Source organism: Dasypus novemcinctus, chromosome 20 (assembly GCF_030445035.2).
Source record: "Dasypus novemcinctus isolate mDasNov1 chromosome 20, mDasNov1.1.hap2, whole genome shotgun sequence".
NCBI lineage: Eukaryota > Metazoa > Chordata > Mammalia > Cingulata > Dasypodidae > Dasypus > Dasypus novemcinctus.
In genome coordinates, this window is record NC_080692.1 from 17,826,475 (window position 1) to 17,843,002 (window position 16,528).

The following is a 16,528-nucleotide window of genomic DNA, read 5'->3' on the forward strand; positions in this document are numbered from 1 at the left end:
GTGGCCAGGAATGGGGTCTACACAGTAGGTCCGCACAGCTGGGAGCCCAGGGCTAAGGCAGGATTTCTGGGCCACAGTGGATTTCAGGCCACTTGGAAAGGAAGCACTGGGGGTGAAGCAGGTTCCTGGCAGGATGCCTGGGTCATTTCTGGACTTGTCCCTCCAACCTTGGTGGGTTATTAGTCACAACTCTGGAGCTGCTCGTACCCCTTCTGCACTGGCTAACCGACTGAGATACTCTCTCAAGCTTTCCAAGACCTTAGATGTATCTTGGGAACTAAAAAATGGACAGCCAATGGGTGAGTGCTCCTATTATGTTTCACGGGGTCAGAATGACGAGCTCAAGAGGGGGCTGGTGGAAAGCTAGGACTTCTCTGGTTCATGGCATCTTTCTTCTGAAGAATCCAAAGAGCTTTTCTATCCATCACTGCATCTGACCCTGCAGTATCTCGGGGAGCGGCTTAGTTTGCTCTGAATCACAATGGGAAGGATGAACGGGATGGGGAAAGAACAGCCTGGAGGAGGGAAACTTGGTTCAAGGTTAAATAGTGGGTCAGTGGTGGTGCTGGAAGGGGAACCTAGACCTGTATAGCCTTGTAGGGAGAGGTTTCGGGTGATATAATGGATGACCACAGAAAAGGGTCTCACTCCTTAGGCCCCCGTCTTCACCTCATCTGGAGTGACCATGAAAACACCCTTGGGGAGGGAGACCCATGGCCCCTGGCACTTAAGCCTTTCTCTGCCATTGTGTTGACCTTCCAGAAGTCTCACAATGCCCTGAGTCTCAAACTTCCCACCTATAAAATGGTGATGACAACACTTGCCATGCCTCCGTGGTTTTTTTGGGAGGAGCATATTAGAATGGGTATGTGAAAGTGCTTTGAAAATTAAGTGCATGATTATCATTATCAGCTGAGAGAACTTGGTAGTAACTAGGGATCAGAACCATTTAAACCTGAGAAAGGTATGCTTCCTTGGGGGCTGTACAGAGGCATCACCTGGAGAGCTTTAAAAAAATCCTAAAGCCCAGGCTGCACCTCAAATGGATTAAAACAAACCAAAACAGATAAAACAAAACTTGGGTAGGATCCAGGTAAACATCTTTAAAAAATTACCGAGGAGATTCCACTGTGCATCCAAGAGTGAGGATCAGTACTTCCTAGCTTGTTTGCCATCTACCCATCTATATCATCCATCTAGCTATGTCCGCCTGCCTGCCTATCTATATCATCTACTAATCATCTATCATCTCTATTATTTACCTACCTACTTATCTATGTCTGTCTGTCTGTCTATCTATCTATCTATCTATCTATCTATCTATCTATCTATCTATCTATCTATCTATCTATCTATCTATCTATATCTATCATCTATCTATAGCTAAAACAGCAGGTGTTTTGACTGAGGAGAAAGGCAAGAGGGAGGGAAGATGGGCCAGTAGATCAGGGTGGGCCAGGGCAATGGCAATGACTATGTTGCTGGCAGGTAGCCAAGGGCACTGGGCACCAGGTGAGGGAGGCAGGAAGGCGCTGGAGACAATCCTGTTTTTATAACTGGGCCTGGCCCTGCCTGTTAAGAGCCAGACATTCGAACATATATTCCTGCTGGGTCAACAACCCCCCAAGTGTCACACTATTGAGACATGGGCATAAGCAATCAAAGCCACCATGTTGTGCAGCTTCTGAGGCCCCATTCACAGCACAGTCACATCGGGGTGCCCTGTAGGGAGACACCCCAGTACTCTGACAACCAATCGTAGCTGCATGTCCCCATCTTGGGCTGAGGGAACCCTACTCACTGGATGCCAAAGGAGATGAGGGACACGCTGACCACCAGCAGGTCCAAGATGTTGAAGTAGTTCCGGCAGAAAGAGCCCTTGTGGAGGAAAGCCCCGTAAGCAGTCATCTGCAGGGAGCACAGAGAGACACGGGTGTGACTGGCCTTAGCACATGCTCCAGAGACCCCTGTGCACCCCTTCTCCCCACAACCTCCCATGGGCAGGTCCCACAAGCTCAGTTGGGCCCAGTTAAAGAGCGGTGAGGTGACAGAGAACCGGGGGACAGGCAGGGTCAAAGACGGAAAGATGGTGCCAAGTGAAAGCATTTATGTCCCCGCCAAGAATCCTCCAGCACAGGACGTGCACCCACCAGACCCCGTCAGCCTCTTCAGTCCTTTATTTGAAGCCCTTCCAAACTATCCCTCTGTAATTTTCCACTGTCCCTTACCACACGTTCTGGGCCAGCCCATGAGGGTCCTTTGCTAGCACTGCCAGGTTGGGTTTCCCTTGTACGCACCTCCTCACTTCCTCTCCAAATTCTACCTGCCCTCTAGCTGATCCCATGGATTTTTAATTTACTTCTTTTTAATGTCAGTAGAATACTCAAACATATCAAAAAACCTCAACATGATGCAAGAGAATATATATAAATTTATATAGAGATATTTACAGGCCCAAGCAAACCAAGAGGAAAAATGGTACCTCTGGTTAAGGAAAGCTTCTTGTCCTACTTTGACTCTGGCTAAAGGTGCTGAAGCAGCGGCAGGCACTGGTGGGAGGTATGCCCAGTAGGGCAACCAGCTGTCCCGGTTTGCCCAGGACTTGCACAGTTTTTGTAGGAAACCTTTTGGTCCTGGCAAGCTGGGACAGCTGGTCACCCTAAAGCCCAGTGACGAATTCTACCAGTCGCTCTGGCAACTAGCATTCCTCTACCTCCTGGCCGCACTGTGCCAAGCATTCTGGACTCAGTTCCACTGCCTTGCTTCTAGATGGCATGTTCTTTAGGGGAAAGAGCTGTGTGTCTGCAGAGGCAGTGTGCTGCCAAGGTAAGGGCACAGGTTCTGGGGCCGGAATGCCTGGGTTTCCATTTGTGCAGCCTGGGGCAAATTATTTAACTTCTCTGTGCCTCAGTTTCCCAACCTGAAAAATGGGGATAATGATCATCTCTACCCTATAGGGTTCTAAACATCAATTGAGTTATTTTCCTGTAAAATGCTTTGAGTGCTATTCTGCAGATACAGGAACTGAATGTGGAGCCAGATAACTTGAATTTGAACTCTGGATTCTTCCTGTATGAGAGGAGTTTGGTTTCCTCATCTATAAAATGAGGATATAGTTCCCTGCCTTTGTGAGGCTCAGACAGAAAAACAGTGGGAAGACGCTTTGACACAAGAGATGATGGTTATTCTTACAGGATTTGGCTGTCATCACCTCCCTTAGAGCTTAAGATGAAGCAGTGCACTGCCAGAGCTCAACAAGTGGTCTTCTCCACTCGGCCGATGTTAATGAGAGGCTTTCCAGGTTAAGGGATGTGAAAGACTGTGGGCCATGACGCATCAGCCAGAGGGGCAAATTTGGAGCTGAGGGCCATGAGGCTGAGAGCCGCTCCCTAGTCACGCAGGGCCAGTTTCTCTCTCTGGAATCCCAGCATGCCCAGGGCAGCATGTCCGTAGAGCAATTCAAAAGCAAAAAGCAAACACAGGAAATGGGCAAAAATAGTTCTTGCAACCTAATTTTTTTCCATTTATCTCTTGCAGCAGGGGACTCAGGCACCTGTGTTCATCAGTTTCTAGAAGTGGGTAGGTTATATAAAAGGTTGCAGTGGAATAGAAGTAGAGGTCTCCCCCAAAGGCCTGCCATCTGGAGGGGCTCACTGCCTTATCTCTCTCAACGACCTGGGACCCCAGAGGCTGCCCTCGGGCAGCTCCCATTGTTCATGGCAACCAAAGAGCCTTCTGTTCCCACAGGAGGCAGGGCATCTTCCCGAGCCACGTCGCTTTTAGTCTTCAAGATTGCGCCCGTCTCCTCGCTCCTGGCTTGGATCTTCTGAGGCCACTACTAAGCCCGGCAGAGCCCTCCCTCAAGTGGGGAAAAGCGGTTCTTGGAGAGGTGGACTACTGAGACCCAAAGAACCAAGTTCTGCCCTTTGGCTGTGGGTTCTTGTTTTGTCAGGGGATCCTAGAATGAGACCAGTGCTTCAGCAAGTGTGTGTGTGTGTGTGTGTGTGTGTGGCTAGGGGAAAAGTGGCTGTGAGAGAAAGTGCAAGTGCAAGTGGGTGCCGGAAAAATGCACCTTTTACTAGAGGCACTTAGGGCATCAAAAAAGCTGAATTCGGGTACCCAGGGCAAGTGCTTTGCTGACTGCCACCCACCCAGGCTCTAATTCCTGAAAGTTCTAAGTCATGACTCAGCAAAAGCTTATCTCTGGGTTGTTTCCTGCCTGAGGAGAGCTGCAGGAATGGGTCACAGGGTCATGAACTCTCTGAGCTGGAAGGGCAGGAGTTGCCCTCTGTCTGGCCATGGGCAGCCACCCCTCTCCAGGCAGCTCTCCCCACTGTGGGGTGGCTCCAGCTAATGAAAGCATCTCATTTCCCGTAGCTTCCACTCGTTGGTCTCGGTTCCACCTACTCTCTCTTCTATGGGACAGCCCTTTGCATTCATCAGGTCAACAACCGTGGTCCTAGAAGCTTTATCTTTTTAAGGGCAAACATCCCCAGTTCCTTTGACAGGCCCTTACACTCGCTGTCTGTCTTGGGCAGCCGTCGCTGTCCCTGCCATTGGCACGAGACTGCGCCTTCGAGCCAGGCAGAGGCGGCTGGTGGGAAGGAGTGCAGGGACCTGTCCTGGGAATTGGAGTTTCTATTCAGAAGCACGCTGAGTATCAGAGAGAAGAGAAAAGAGGGTAGAAGGAGAGGGGAGTTTCTCGCCATGACAAATGCGTGCAGAGACCGTTCCGTAGGCTTGCCTGGCAATCTTGAAGGAAAAACAGGACCACTGACATCAACAAGGGAGGCTCTGCAGAGGGGTTCTGAGAATTGGGCCTCAGAGCTTTTGTCTTGGGAAAGAATTTTGGGGGTCTGGGTGACCCCTGAATTTGAAGTCCAGGAATAAACCAGTCCACCTTGGAAAAGGGGCCTAACGCAGGCATGTATCCTAAAGGAGGCATGTGACTCTTTGTTCCCTTCACCTCCAATCCCCAGGAATCGGGCCTGGTCAGAGCTACTCTCCCTGAGAAGAAAAAAATTTGGGGCACACCCTTGGTTAGCTGGAACCAGAGACAGAAGTGAGGGGTCTTGACATGGAGCCTCCTGGGGACAAGGCACACAAACACTGACCCACTCAAACTGTCTCTGATCTACACCCAATGGTGAGGTCATGGGATGGGTGTTCTTTCAGGAAAAGTAGTGTATATAGAGCTGGCAGGGGCTGGCGGTCAGGTATGACATCCAGGGTCCATTGGTCAGAGTGACAATGAAAGGGGCCTGGGTGTCTTTGGAGGGAGAGGTGCAGGCAAGTCTCCCGGGAGTAGGACACTGAGGCTGAAGCATCTGTCTCAGAGCCAAGAGACCTTCTGTGTGGGGGTCTGGGTAAACCTGATGCCTTTGTTCTGAGCAGAGAACAAATGTTGACACACACCCTCCCTAGACCTCAGAACTCACGCTCCAAATCTCAGATGACCTGGTTTGGCTTGGAGGCTCAGAGGTAAACTGGAAAAACCTAGAAAGAGTGTCCCTCAGCCCAGTGCTGGTCAGAGGTGGGCTCTACCTGCCTTTAGGATCATCGTGTTGTAGCAGTTCTGTAAGCAGAGCTGCCGGCCCCGGGGCTGGGCTGAGCCCGTGGGGTTGAGGTCCAGGATGCGGGGCCTGGGTGCTGGAGCTTTCCCCAGCACTTGGTTGTCCACTCCCTGTCCTTAGCTCTCCAGTGTAATTCTCTCTTCCCCACTCACCCCATCCTTAGGGGAAGGGGCATTGGGACAAAGCTTCTCGGTGGGTGAGCCAGGGTTCACAAGCCACTATATTAGTTTGTGGAAAGCCCTCTGATGGGGAGACGGGCTCCAAATCTTACATTCGGCCCATGACTACGATTGCATGGGTGCAACCGCAGCTCAGTCCCGCTGTTTACCCCATGTGCGAGGACGGTGGGCAGGTGGCCGTCCAAAGAGGGCAGCCGCTGGGATCCCCTCCTGCTCCATGAGCTCTGCCTCTTTAGGAATTTGTGTGGCATTTCCATCGGGCAGGAGGAGGAGGGAGAGTTCTAAGTAGGGGTCAGTCATCAATGACCTGGAAGAGGTATGTGTGTGTGAGCCCGTGTAAGTGTGTGTGTGAGCACACCTATGTGTTTTTGAACATCTGAGTGAACACGTGAGAGTGTGTGAGCACACACGAGCGTGTGAGCATGTGTATGAGTATGCATGTAAGAGTGTGTGAGCATTTGAGAGGAGTGTGTATGTTTGTGAGCACACCTGTGTTTGAGCACATATGAGTGAGCACACGTGAGTGTGAGCCTGTGTTAGTGTGCATGTAAGCATGCATGTGAGCATTTATGAGTACTGTGTGGGTGAGCATGTATGTGTGTGAGCGAGCATTTGTGTGAGTATGTGTGATGTGTGTGTGTGCACGTGTGTATGTGAGCGTTTGTGAGAGCATGTGAGTGTGTGAGCACACCTGAGCGAGCATGTGTGTGAGCACATGTGAGTGTGCATGTTAGCGTGTGTGATGTGTGAGCGTGTGTACACGTGTATATGTAAGCATTTGTGAGAGCATGTGAGTGTGTGAGCACACCCGAATGAGCATGTGTATGAGCACACGTGAGTGTGCATGTAAGTGTGTGTGTGAGCGTGTGTGAATGTGGGAGCTGACTGGTGCAGCTTTGGTGCCCGCACCGGCAGAGGCCCTGGGCCTCTTCCGAGCTGAGAACTGCTCGGCGAGGGCAGCGGGAGGGTCGCTGGGGGAAAGCTGCTCCTGGCCACGGAGCCTGAGCCAAGTGTCCAGCACACAGTGAAGGGCACTGGCTCTTCCAGTTCAGGCTTGAGAGGGAAAAAAGGAGAGTCAAAGGAACAGAAGAGAGAAAGAGACAGGCAGACGGAGCAGAGAGAGACAAAGAAAGAGCCAGAATGCATTGCTCAGGTTGCATTACCTTAAGGATAATTTCTAACGTAAAGATACTAGTGAAGACATAGTCTGCATTGCCTAGGATCTGAAAAATAAGCACAATTGGATTAGTGGCTCTGAGTGTGACCCGGGCACCAACAGGAGCGTATGTGTTAGCGACAGACAGCGGCGGAGAACTGGTGCTGATACGAGAGGGAGGGGCAGAGGAGAAGAGAGGGTCATGGGGCTTTACCTTCAGAGCAATTTCAATGGTGAAAATGGTAGTAAAAACAATATCAAAATAAAACAGAATCTGCAAAGCAAAAAGAAACAGGGTGGGGGTGGGAGGGGGGGAAGGGAGGACAGCAGGGTGGGAGGAGAGGTCAGTGGCTGTTCATCAGAAAAGCAATCACACTTCAAAACCCACATGAGGCTTTCCACATGGAGACGATGGGAACAAGTTGGGAGGCAGGTGGCATATACAGGACACTGGACCTGAAGTCGGGCTGGCCTCAGGCAGCTGCCTGGCTCCAGACAAACCTCGGGACATGTGAGGGAAGCTCCCAGGGCAGGTCTGGGCCAGCACTGGGACTGGTTGGATGCTTTTCTCATGACTACAATTTACTTACAAACCCAAAGCATTGCGGTGCTTGTCAAAAGGACAGAGCAGGGTTTGCGTGTTTGAGGAAGATACAAAATGCTGAGCTCACACTGGAGGGAACTCAGCTAGCTTCCTCCGTAGGTGGGAATCTATATGGGTGCCATCTCCTTTGGGGCAGGGGAGTGAAGTGCCTCCAGCTGAAGCTCACCCAGGCTGGGGAGACACTCCAGGACTTCCTGCTTCATTATGTTTCAGGTGATGGATCCGAGCTAGGGCCCACACCTGCTAGCCTCAGTGGGCAAGCACTGGATGGAGCAGGCTCCAGGTCACTAAGTGGCTTGGCATGGGTTTGGCTTTGGATAGATGGGATACCCTCTCCATGCCCACCTGGTTGGAATTTGCCAAAGTTTTGGGGCTTCAAGATACAGCATATGCCCCATTAATTCTTACACTAGCCTCTAATGTCATTCACCGGAGCCTTGGGTGGGTCTCCAAATTTTGTTTTCTACTCTACAGAAGGTCACCGAGCTTCTCTTTCATATAAGATCAGTCTTATCTTTGGCACCTATTTGCCAATGCTCCCTCTCTCACCCCAATTAGGACTGGTCAGAGCATAGGGAGAGTAGGGCGGGGGGGGGGGGGGGGGAGTTGGTAAACTTTACTAGGTTTACATAGAACCAGACCTCCTAGGGGAATACCCACAGGGAAGTGACAAAGTCCTGACCTTTGCCAAGGATCAGTCCTTTATCCTGAGGCATTTGGGTTCCTGCTCTCTTATTTGCTTCTGGTCTTAAGACGGGTTTCTACAAAAGCCCTAATCTCTTTAGAGAAGTGCTTGTTGCACATTTGATTATGAGATTTGGAATTGGGCTCCTGATTGAGCATGCAAGTTGGCAACGGAAGCTGGGAGCCCAGCCACACGCCTGGGAGGAAGGGGCCCTGGGGCATAAGGGGATGCGTACATGGTTCCTGAAGGAGGTGTGCTGGACAGGGTCCTCGGCAGCCAGGGAGATGCTGCTGAGCAGAATGAAGAAGAGGATCAGGTTGGTGAAGATAGTGTCATTGACAATGCGGTGGCACTGGAGGCGAAACCTGCATGGGGAGGAGAAGGGGACAGAGACACGTCAGGAAAGGAGAGGGCAGCAGCTTCCTGGGCCCGTCTCCCCGACTCCTCTACCAGTTTGCAAAAGATGCTTGGGTGGGGCGTGGCCTCTTCAGCCTGAAGTCTGGCTGCTGTTGGGTAATGACAACCACCACCACCAGCACCACCCACCACCAGGGACACTTCTATGGACCTTTGCATTTCTAAAACATTCTCACCAAGAGTAAACATTCGATATTTTGGAGGGTTAAATCTGAGACCTTCAGGACTCTTTAAATTTTCAAATATGACTGTGACATTAACAACTGGCTTTCACTTGGGGACTTCTTTTCCACAGCATTAAAAAAAAATCACTTGGTGAGATCTATTTCATATTTTTTATATGGGGAACAACAGAGCTACCTGGAGGTGTGGATGCTGAGAAGCTGGCCAAGCCTGCTGTCTGGTTAGGTCATTTGCTCCTATGTACTATCAGGAAAAGGTACAAGTCAATCCGACACCTCAGCACAATCACAAAGAACTACACATGTGGACCTCTGGGCACTCACTAACTACCATAAATGCTAGATATGTGATTACCAAGGATGCCTTGTGGACTCTCTCATTTAATCTGGAAAACAGCCTAGTAAGAGAGGTATGGGTATGCCCTGGTTTGTCTACTGTGGAAAAATTACATTCTTAAGCTAACCCAACCAGTGCCTGTAAATGCAGTGTAGACAGGCCATTTGATTAGATTTAGTTAAGGGACTTTCATTAGATCATGTGATTAGATCGCTTCAGGGCCTTTGCAAAGTTGGACTACGTCAGTGGGGTGTGACTCAGGTTTGGTCTCTACCTGCTTGTTGGGGTTTTATATAAACTGAGAACTGGAAAAGATACACACGAAGACAGCTGCCATTGTGACCTTGCCATGTGAGAGAGAGGATTGCCTGCAGTCCCAGAAAGACAGAAAAGCCCCAAGATGCTCAGAGAGGTCCCGGAGGCTGGAGGCTGTGTGTCTCTAAATCAGCAGAGCACAGAGAGATGGAAAGAGGGCCCTTGAGTCTAGGCCCATGGAGCAGCTCAAAGCAGAAGAGCAGAGTTCTGCCATGTGCTCGATTGCCCACAGCTGAGCTCTGAGAGAAAGTGGCCTGGAAGAGGAGGCAGAGCTGCCATTTTCCTTTGCCCCATGGCAGGAGCTCAGGATCTGACCAGCAGCCAACCTTTGGTGAGAAAGCATTTCTTCTGATGGTGCCTTGATCTGGACATAATAAATTTCCCATGACAAAATCCAAGCCATTTCTGGGTATTTCGCATTGGCAGCCTTAGCAACCTAAATGGGGTGTTATCTTCATTTTACAGATAGAAACACTGAAACCCAGGAAAGAGAGGTTTGCCCAGAAACACAGTCTGTAGATTGTGGGAGTCAGGGCTTGAACCCAGACTTCAGACTTCTGCTTCTGGCTCTGTAGATAACTAAGGGCTGTGAGGGAGTCTCCTGCTGCAGAAGCACCACATACTGGAAAGGACAAAGACTTTATTCGAGACAATTATCATTTCATGAGAGGTAGGAGAGGTCTGCAAGGATCATCAAACAAAACAAACAAATCCCAGAAAAGACAGAAAGAAACAAACCTAGGAAGCTGAGATCTGTGTGGTGAGCAGTCAGGACAGGCAGATTGTGTGAAAATGGGTGCCAGTAGCAACACTGCTGTCAGGAAAGTGCACTGCAGGCCAGTCTTGAGATGGGGCAGGGGATCCTGGGAAGCATCCTAAGCTGAAAAAATACCCTCAAGACATAGCTGGGAGAAAGTTTCCTCTGTGCCAATTTAGGTGCACAGGAGTCCCACCAATTAGGAAGAAGTAATGAGATCATGATGAAAGATCATCAAACATACAAGAAGGCAAGCCACTGAGATGGGAAACCAGAAGAAAGAAAAACTAAGTGATTTGGATCCCTAAACACTGTAAGATATTGGAAATATCAAGTGCAGAAAATAGAACAACAATATCTGAAAGATTTAATTAAATAAAGGACTCAATCACAAAGCTGATGAATGAACAAAAATGATTCAATATGAACAGATGGATCTGGAAAATCCAGCAACATATGGAACAATCTGAAATGAAAAATTATAATTATTGATGTAACAAAACAAAACAAACAAACAACAACAACAAAAAAACTGGGTTAATACTTTAGATAAAGTCAAAGAGAAAATTAAGAAATTGGAAAATATATCTGAAGAAATTACCCAGAATATGGAAAGAAAGATGAGGAGATGAAAGATAGCAAAAGACAATAAGAGATAAGGCAGACAAAATGAGGTCTGACATATGTCTAATTGGCGTGCCAGAAGGAAGGAACAGAAAAAGGAAGGGGAGGCAATATTTAGAGGTATTATGGCTGCAAAAGTTCAAGAGTTGTGGAAAAAAATGAATCCACAGACTTAGCATAACATATTTTAAGCAAGATAAATGGAAATAAAGCTATACCTAGACACATAATAGTTAAACTGCACAACAACAAAGGCAGCAGAAGATGTTAAATGTCATTAGAGAGAAAGAGTGGATTACTTACAAAGGAAGATAGAGTGACAGCTGACTGTATAGTGGAATCATACTTTTAAAATTGATGACAAGAACTGTCAGTTTAAGGAAACTATCTTTCAAGAACAAGAAATGGAAACAATTATGGCTAGACAATGGCAATTTATCACCAAGGAACTAAAGGAACCTCTAAAGAATGTACTTTAGGAGGAAAGAAAATGATTGAAGAAGGGTGGGCTGAGATGCATGAAAAAGTGGTGCACAAATAAATAAATTTTATGTCAATCCAAATACACACTGTCTAAATAATATTAAGGGGGAAGCAGACTTGGCCCAATGGATAGGGTGTCCGCCTACCACATGGGAGGTTCGTGGTTCAAATCCCGGGCCTCCTTGACCCATGTGGAGCTGGCCCATGCACAGTGCTGATGCACGCAAGGAGTGCCGTGCCACACAGGGGTGTCCCCCATGTAGGGGAGCCCCATGTGCAACAAGTGTGCCCCATAAGGAGAGCTGCCCAGCACGAAAAAAAGTGCAGCCTGTCCAAGAATGGCACTGCACACACGGAGAGCTGACACAAGATGATGCAACGAAAAGAAACACAGATTCCAGGTGCCGCTGATAAGGATAGAAGCGGTCACAGAAGAACACACAGCAAATGGACATAGAGAGCAGACAACTGGGGGGGGGTGTGAAGGGGAGAGAAATTTAAAAAAATATTAATATTAATAAAATAAAGGTAACCCTAGCAAAGGAAGAAATTATATCACTGATGTGGAGACAGTGGCCAAGGGAGTTGCTGGAGGCAGGGAGAGGAAAAGAGGTGTGATATTGAGGTATTTTCAGGACTTGGTGTTGTCCTGAATGATATTGCAGGGACAGATGCAGGACATTATATATCCTGCTATAACCCACTGAATGGACTGGGAGAGAGTGTAAACTACAACATAAACTGTAACCCGGGGAAATGGACTTGGCCCAGTGGTTAGGGCGTCCGTCTACCACATGGGAGGTCCGTGGTTCAAACCCTGGGCCTCCTTGACCCATGTGGAGCTGGCCCGTGCGCAGTGCTGATGCACGCAAGGAGTGCCGTGCCATGCAGGGGTGTCCCCTGCGTAGGGGAGCCTCACGCACAAGGAGTGCACCCGTAAGGAGAGCCGCCCAGCGAGAAAAGAAAGTGCAGCCTGCCCAGGAATGGCGCTGCCCACACTTCCTGTGCCGCTGACGACAACAGAAGCGGACAAAGAAACAAGACGCAGCAAATAGACACAGAGAACAGACAAACGGGGGGGGGGGGGGGGGGGAATTAAATAAATAAATAAATCTTTAAAAAAAAAATAAACTGTAATCCATGCTGTGTAGCAATGCTCCAAAATGTACTCATCAAATGCAATGAATGTACTACACTAATGAAAGAAGTTGTTGATGTGGGAGGAGTGGGGGTTGTGGGAAGTGGGATATATGGGAACCTCATATATTTTTATTGTAACATTTTGTGTGATTTATGTATCTTTAAAAAAAAATTTAAAAAATGTCTGGTTTGTAGGCATGAAATGAAAGCAAGGACTAAAATACTAATCAACAATAACATATAAGTCAGGAGGGGGTAAGAGAAGTTAAAATATTCTAAAATTTCTTCAATTTGTACAGAGGGGGTTTAAGATACTGTTAACTTTAGACCTTAAGTTAAATATACCTAGTAAAACATCAAAAGTCACCATCAAAAAGAATAGAAATAGAGTTCACAAATTTAAAAAAAGTGGAAAGAAAAATAAACTCAGGTTTCCTGATTGAAGAGTCCAGGAATATTTTCCCTATGTCAATGTCTGTGGAAATGCATTGTGGGGAGTTGGAAGAGTCCCAGACTCTATCCAGAAGTTCAGGTAAAATACAAGCACCTGCTGAGCAGCATCCCACATTTCCTACATTCTTGCACACCTGTTGTTGGGACTGAAGATGAAGAATGCACTGGCTTCTGGCATGGGCACTGCCTTTTCTTTAAGGTGCAGCTCAGAGAGGGGTCGTGGGCGGGGGCCCACAGGCATCTCAGGCTCTTCCTCCTCCTCTTCTCCTGTAAAAAAAAGTACCATTCTAAATAACTCCACCATCCCACTTATTTTTGCCACTAACTGCCTACTTCCAAATACCTTCCTACAGAAAATGTAGGGTACTAACCAAAACACTCTGCCTCATCCCTGTGGGTACAGCTGGAGCTCATGTCTGTTAGAGAAAGACTGTCTTGGCAATGCATGATCAGGGGGTTGTAAGTGGGGTGGCCCACTCATCTCGGTTTTCCCAGGACTTTCCCAGTTTTAAAATGGAAATTCCCATATCCCAGGAAAGCCCTCAGTCCCATACAAACTGGAATGGTGGATGTAAGGCACTAGAAAAGATGACTGGGTAAGACTAGGCATTACCAGGTGTTACTCTTCTACCTAGGCTGCAGGTAGGTGAAGAGGGCATGGCTTAGCTGGCTTCATGGGGTCCTTTGCAAACAACCTATCCATGAAAGTACCAGGAGTTTAATAGCAATTTTCCCCATTTCTGAAAATACAAAAAAAAATTCATATGCGGTAGGGATGATAGGGCGATAATACTGACCACAACATGTTCTTCATCCAAAGGTTTAGAATTCTTTTAAGATGCAGATACCAATTAAAGAAGCCCCTTTGCTCTCCATACCAGCAGACATTTAATATGTACCGAGGTCAAAGGCTTACTCTTTTGTTTACAAACATACTGCCCATGAGAGGAAACCACTCTGTGTCTCGTTTAAAAGTTGTTCTGGTCAAATGTATTTGAAGAAGTTTAGAAGAGGAAAGGTAATAAATAGCATGGCAGTTAAGAGCATGGGCTCTGGTGCCAGATGCCTTGATCTAAGTCTCAGCTCTGATCCTTGTAGGCTATGGACTAGTCTCCCTGTGCCTTAGTTTCCTCATCCTTCAGATGGGATAATAGTAATAGTATGTACCTTTTTGGGGAATTGAATCATGTCCCTCACAAAAGGCATATTAGGGTCCCAACCCCTGCTCCTATGGGTGTGAACTCATTTGTAAATAGGACCTTTGAGGTTGTTATTGGTTAAGGTGTGCCCAAATTGAATGAAGGTGGTTCTTGATCCAATAGCTGAAGTCCATATAAGCAGAGGAAATTGGATACAGAAGGAGAAGCCTCAGGGAAGCAGCCAGAAGTGGGAAGCCAACAGAACCCAGAAGAGAAAGGAGAAGATGCCCCCATGGGCATTATTACCATGTGATGGAAAAGCCAAGGACCCTCAATGATTGCCAGAAGACACTGACCCCTGGAGGAAGCAAGCCTTTGAGCTTTGAAACCATGAGCCAAGAAGTTCCAGTTGTTAAGTCCATCCATTGTGAGGTGCCCTTCTACGCATTGAAGTATTTTCTGAGCATGCACTATGTGCTTTCTCCTTTCCTCATACTCTCTCCCTGTTTGACTGCCCTTCTTCTTGGAGCAGAGCTACCAGGTCCTCCACCCCAGACACTGGCTGTTATCTGACTTTCCTGAGTCACCTGGTGTAGCAGTTTGACATTATTGATGAATTCCAAAAAGAAATATTGGATTATGTTTGTAAACTGGTCTTTTCCGCTGGGCTTATTAGATTATATTGGATTCAGAGGTTTACTTGATTAAGCAGTCATGTAAACCTCTTGTGCCAGTAGGGTGTAGAGCCTCCACCCTTGGTGGGTGGAGACTCACAGATAAAAGGCATGGCAAAGGACAGAGTTGGAGGGTTTTTGATGTTGGAGTTTTGATGTTTGAGTTTGATGCTGAAGTCTTAAGCTGGGGCCCTGGGAAGTAAGCTCACAGAGGAAAGAGAAGCAAGCCCCAGGAAGAGAGGAACCCTGAGCCCAGGAAAAAGAAGCCTGAGGAAGGGAGCCTGAACCCTTGCAGACATCGGTAGCCATCTTGCTCCAGCATGTGGAAATAGACTTCGGTGAGGGAAGTAACTTATACCTTATGACCTGGTATCTGTAAGGTCCTACTCCAAATAAATACGTTTTAAAAAACCAACCGCTTTTCTGGTATTTTGCATCAGCACCCCTTTGGCTGACAATACACCTGGGCTGTAGGGAATGGCCTGCCTGAGAACTCCAGTAGCCTTCTGCCTCCCGCATCCATCTGGCACTTAGCATCCAGTACCTCGGATGCCTGATTTTAAAGGCCCCTGTCCCATCTCCCTGGGTGCTGAAAAGCCCTGGAGGGAGAAGCCATGTCTGACACACAATAGCATCTATTTCTTGAGGATGATTAAACTTCAACACCAACATTAGCTTCATGAGGAAGAGGACTTTGCAAAAGAAGGGGGTCAGGTAGGGACAAATCTCCTGCTTGGAAAAAAGTTACAGGAAGTTCCTCGTGTGGACCCAGCCATGACTCTGCTCTCTCTCTCCTGGTTAAAATGAAGTAAGGTGGCAGTTCCACTCCTAGGTTTATACCCCCAAGAATTGGAAACAGGGGCTCAAGTGGATATTTGTATACTGATGTTCAAAGCAGCATTATTTGCAATAGCCAAAGGCAGAAACAACCCAAGTATTCACTGATAGATGAATGGATAAATAATGTGTGGTATATTCATACAATGGAGTATTATTCAGCCAAAAAAAGGAGTGGATTTATATATGCACAACATAGATGAACCTTGAAGACATCATGTTGAATGAAATAAGCCAGATACAGAAGGACAAATATTGTATGATTTTACTTAGATGACATACCTAGAATAAGCTAAGACAGAGAGTGGATTACAGGTTACTAGGCTGGACGGGTAAGAAAGGAGAGTTATTACTTAATGGGTGTGGAGTTTCTATTAGGAGTGATGGAAAGTTTTGGCAACGGATGGTGGAGTTGGTAGCATAATACTGTGAATATAATTAATACCACTGGATTATACATGTGTAAGTAGTTAAAATGGGAAATTTCGTGTTGTACATGTTACCACAAAAATTAGAAAGAAAAAAAAAAAAGAAGCCAGGTGATGTAGAGAAAAAAAATAGCTGGCACAGAATTTGGTTCTTTATGAAGCAAGAAGCACTTAGGGACCTTCTGCCAAAGGGTCAGCAGGATATAGACATAAATCAGGTCCTTCCCCTAGGGGAATTCGAGCTGACCGGCAAGGCAATTAATATTTTCAGCACAAGGGAGGCAGGAGATGAAAAGCTGTGTCCAGGCCAAAGGCTGATGCTTCTTGACCCTCAAACCTTTGCATGTAAATGAAAGGCAAAGGCTTCTGCTTATAGCAGAACAAGTGAAACCAGAGTTGGCCTAAATGGCGATGTTTACAAGGGAAATTTAATTGGGAAGGATCTGAAATTTTGCTTAGGCCTTAGGATTCTTTTTAGTTTTGCTCTATATGATACGACACAGGCAATTTACATTTATTTTCATCATTTATGCTCGTAGAATACA

At 47.3% G+C, this 16,528-nt stretch overlaps 1 protein-coding gene across 1 annotated transcript in view; it reads right to left on the reverse strand.

The window, feature by feature from the left end:
• Nucleotides 1–16,528, reverse strand: part of CACNA1C (calcium voltage-gated channel subunit alpha1 C) — a 628,569-nt gene that overhangs the window by 80,990 nt on the left and 531,051 nt on the right. Inside the window, exons 19-23 of the mRNA XM_058282508.2 lie at nt 13,040–13,172; nt 8,433–8,562; nt 7,123–7,182; nt 6,916–6,975; nt 1,802–1,908 (exon numbers count right to left, since the gene is read on the reverse strand). Of these exons, the coding sequence (XP_058138491.1) occupies nt 1,802–1,908; nt 6,916–6,975; nt 7,123–7,182; nt 8,433–8,562; nt 13,040–13,172 (490 nt within the window). The remainder of the gene's footprint in view (nt 1–1,801; nt 1,909–6,915; nt 6,976–7,122; nt 7,183–8,432; nt 8,563–13,039; nt 13,173–16,528) is intronic.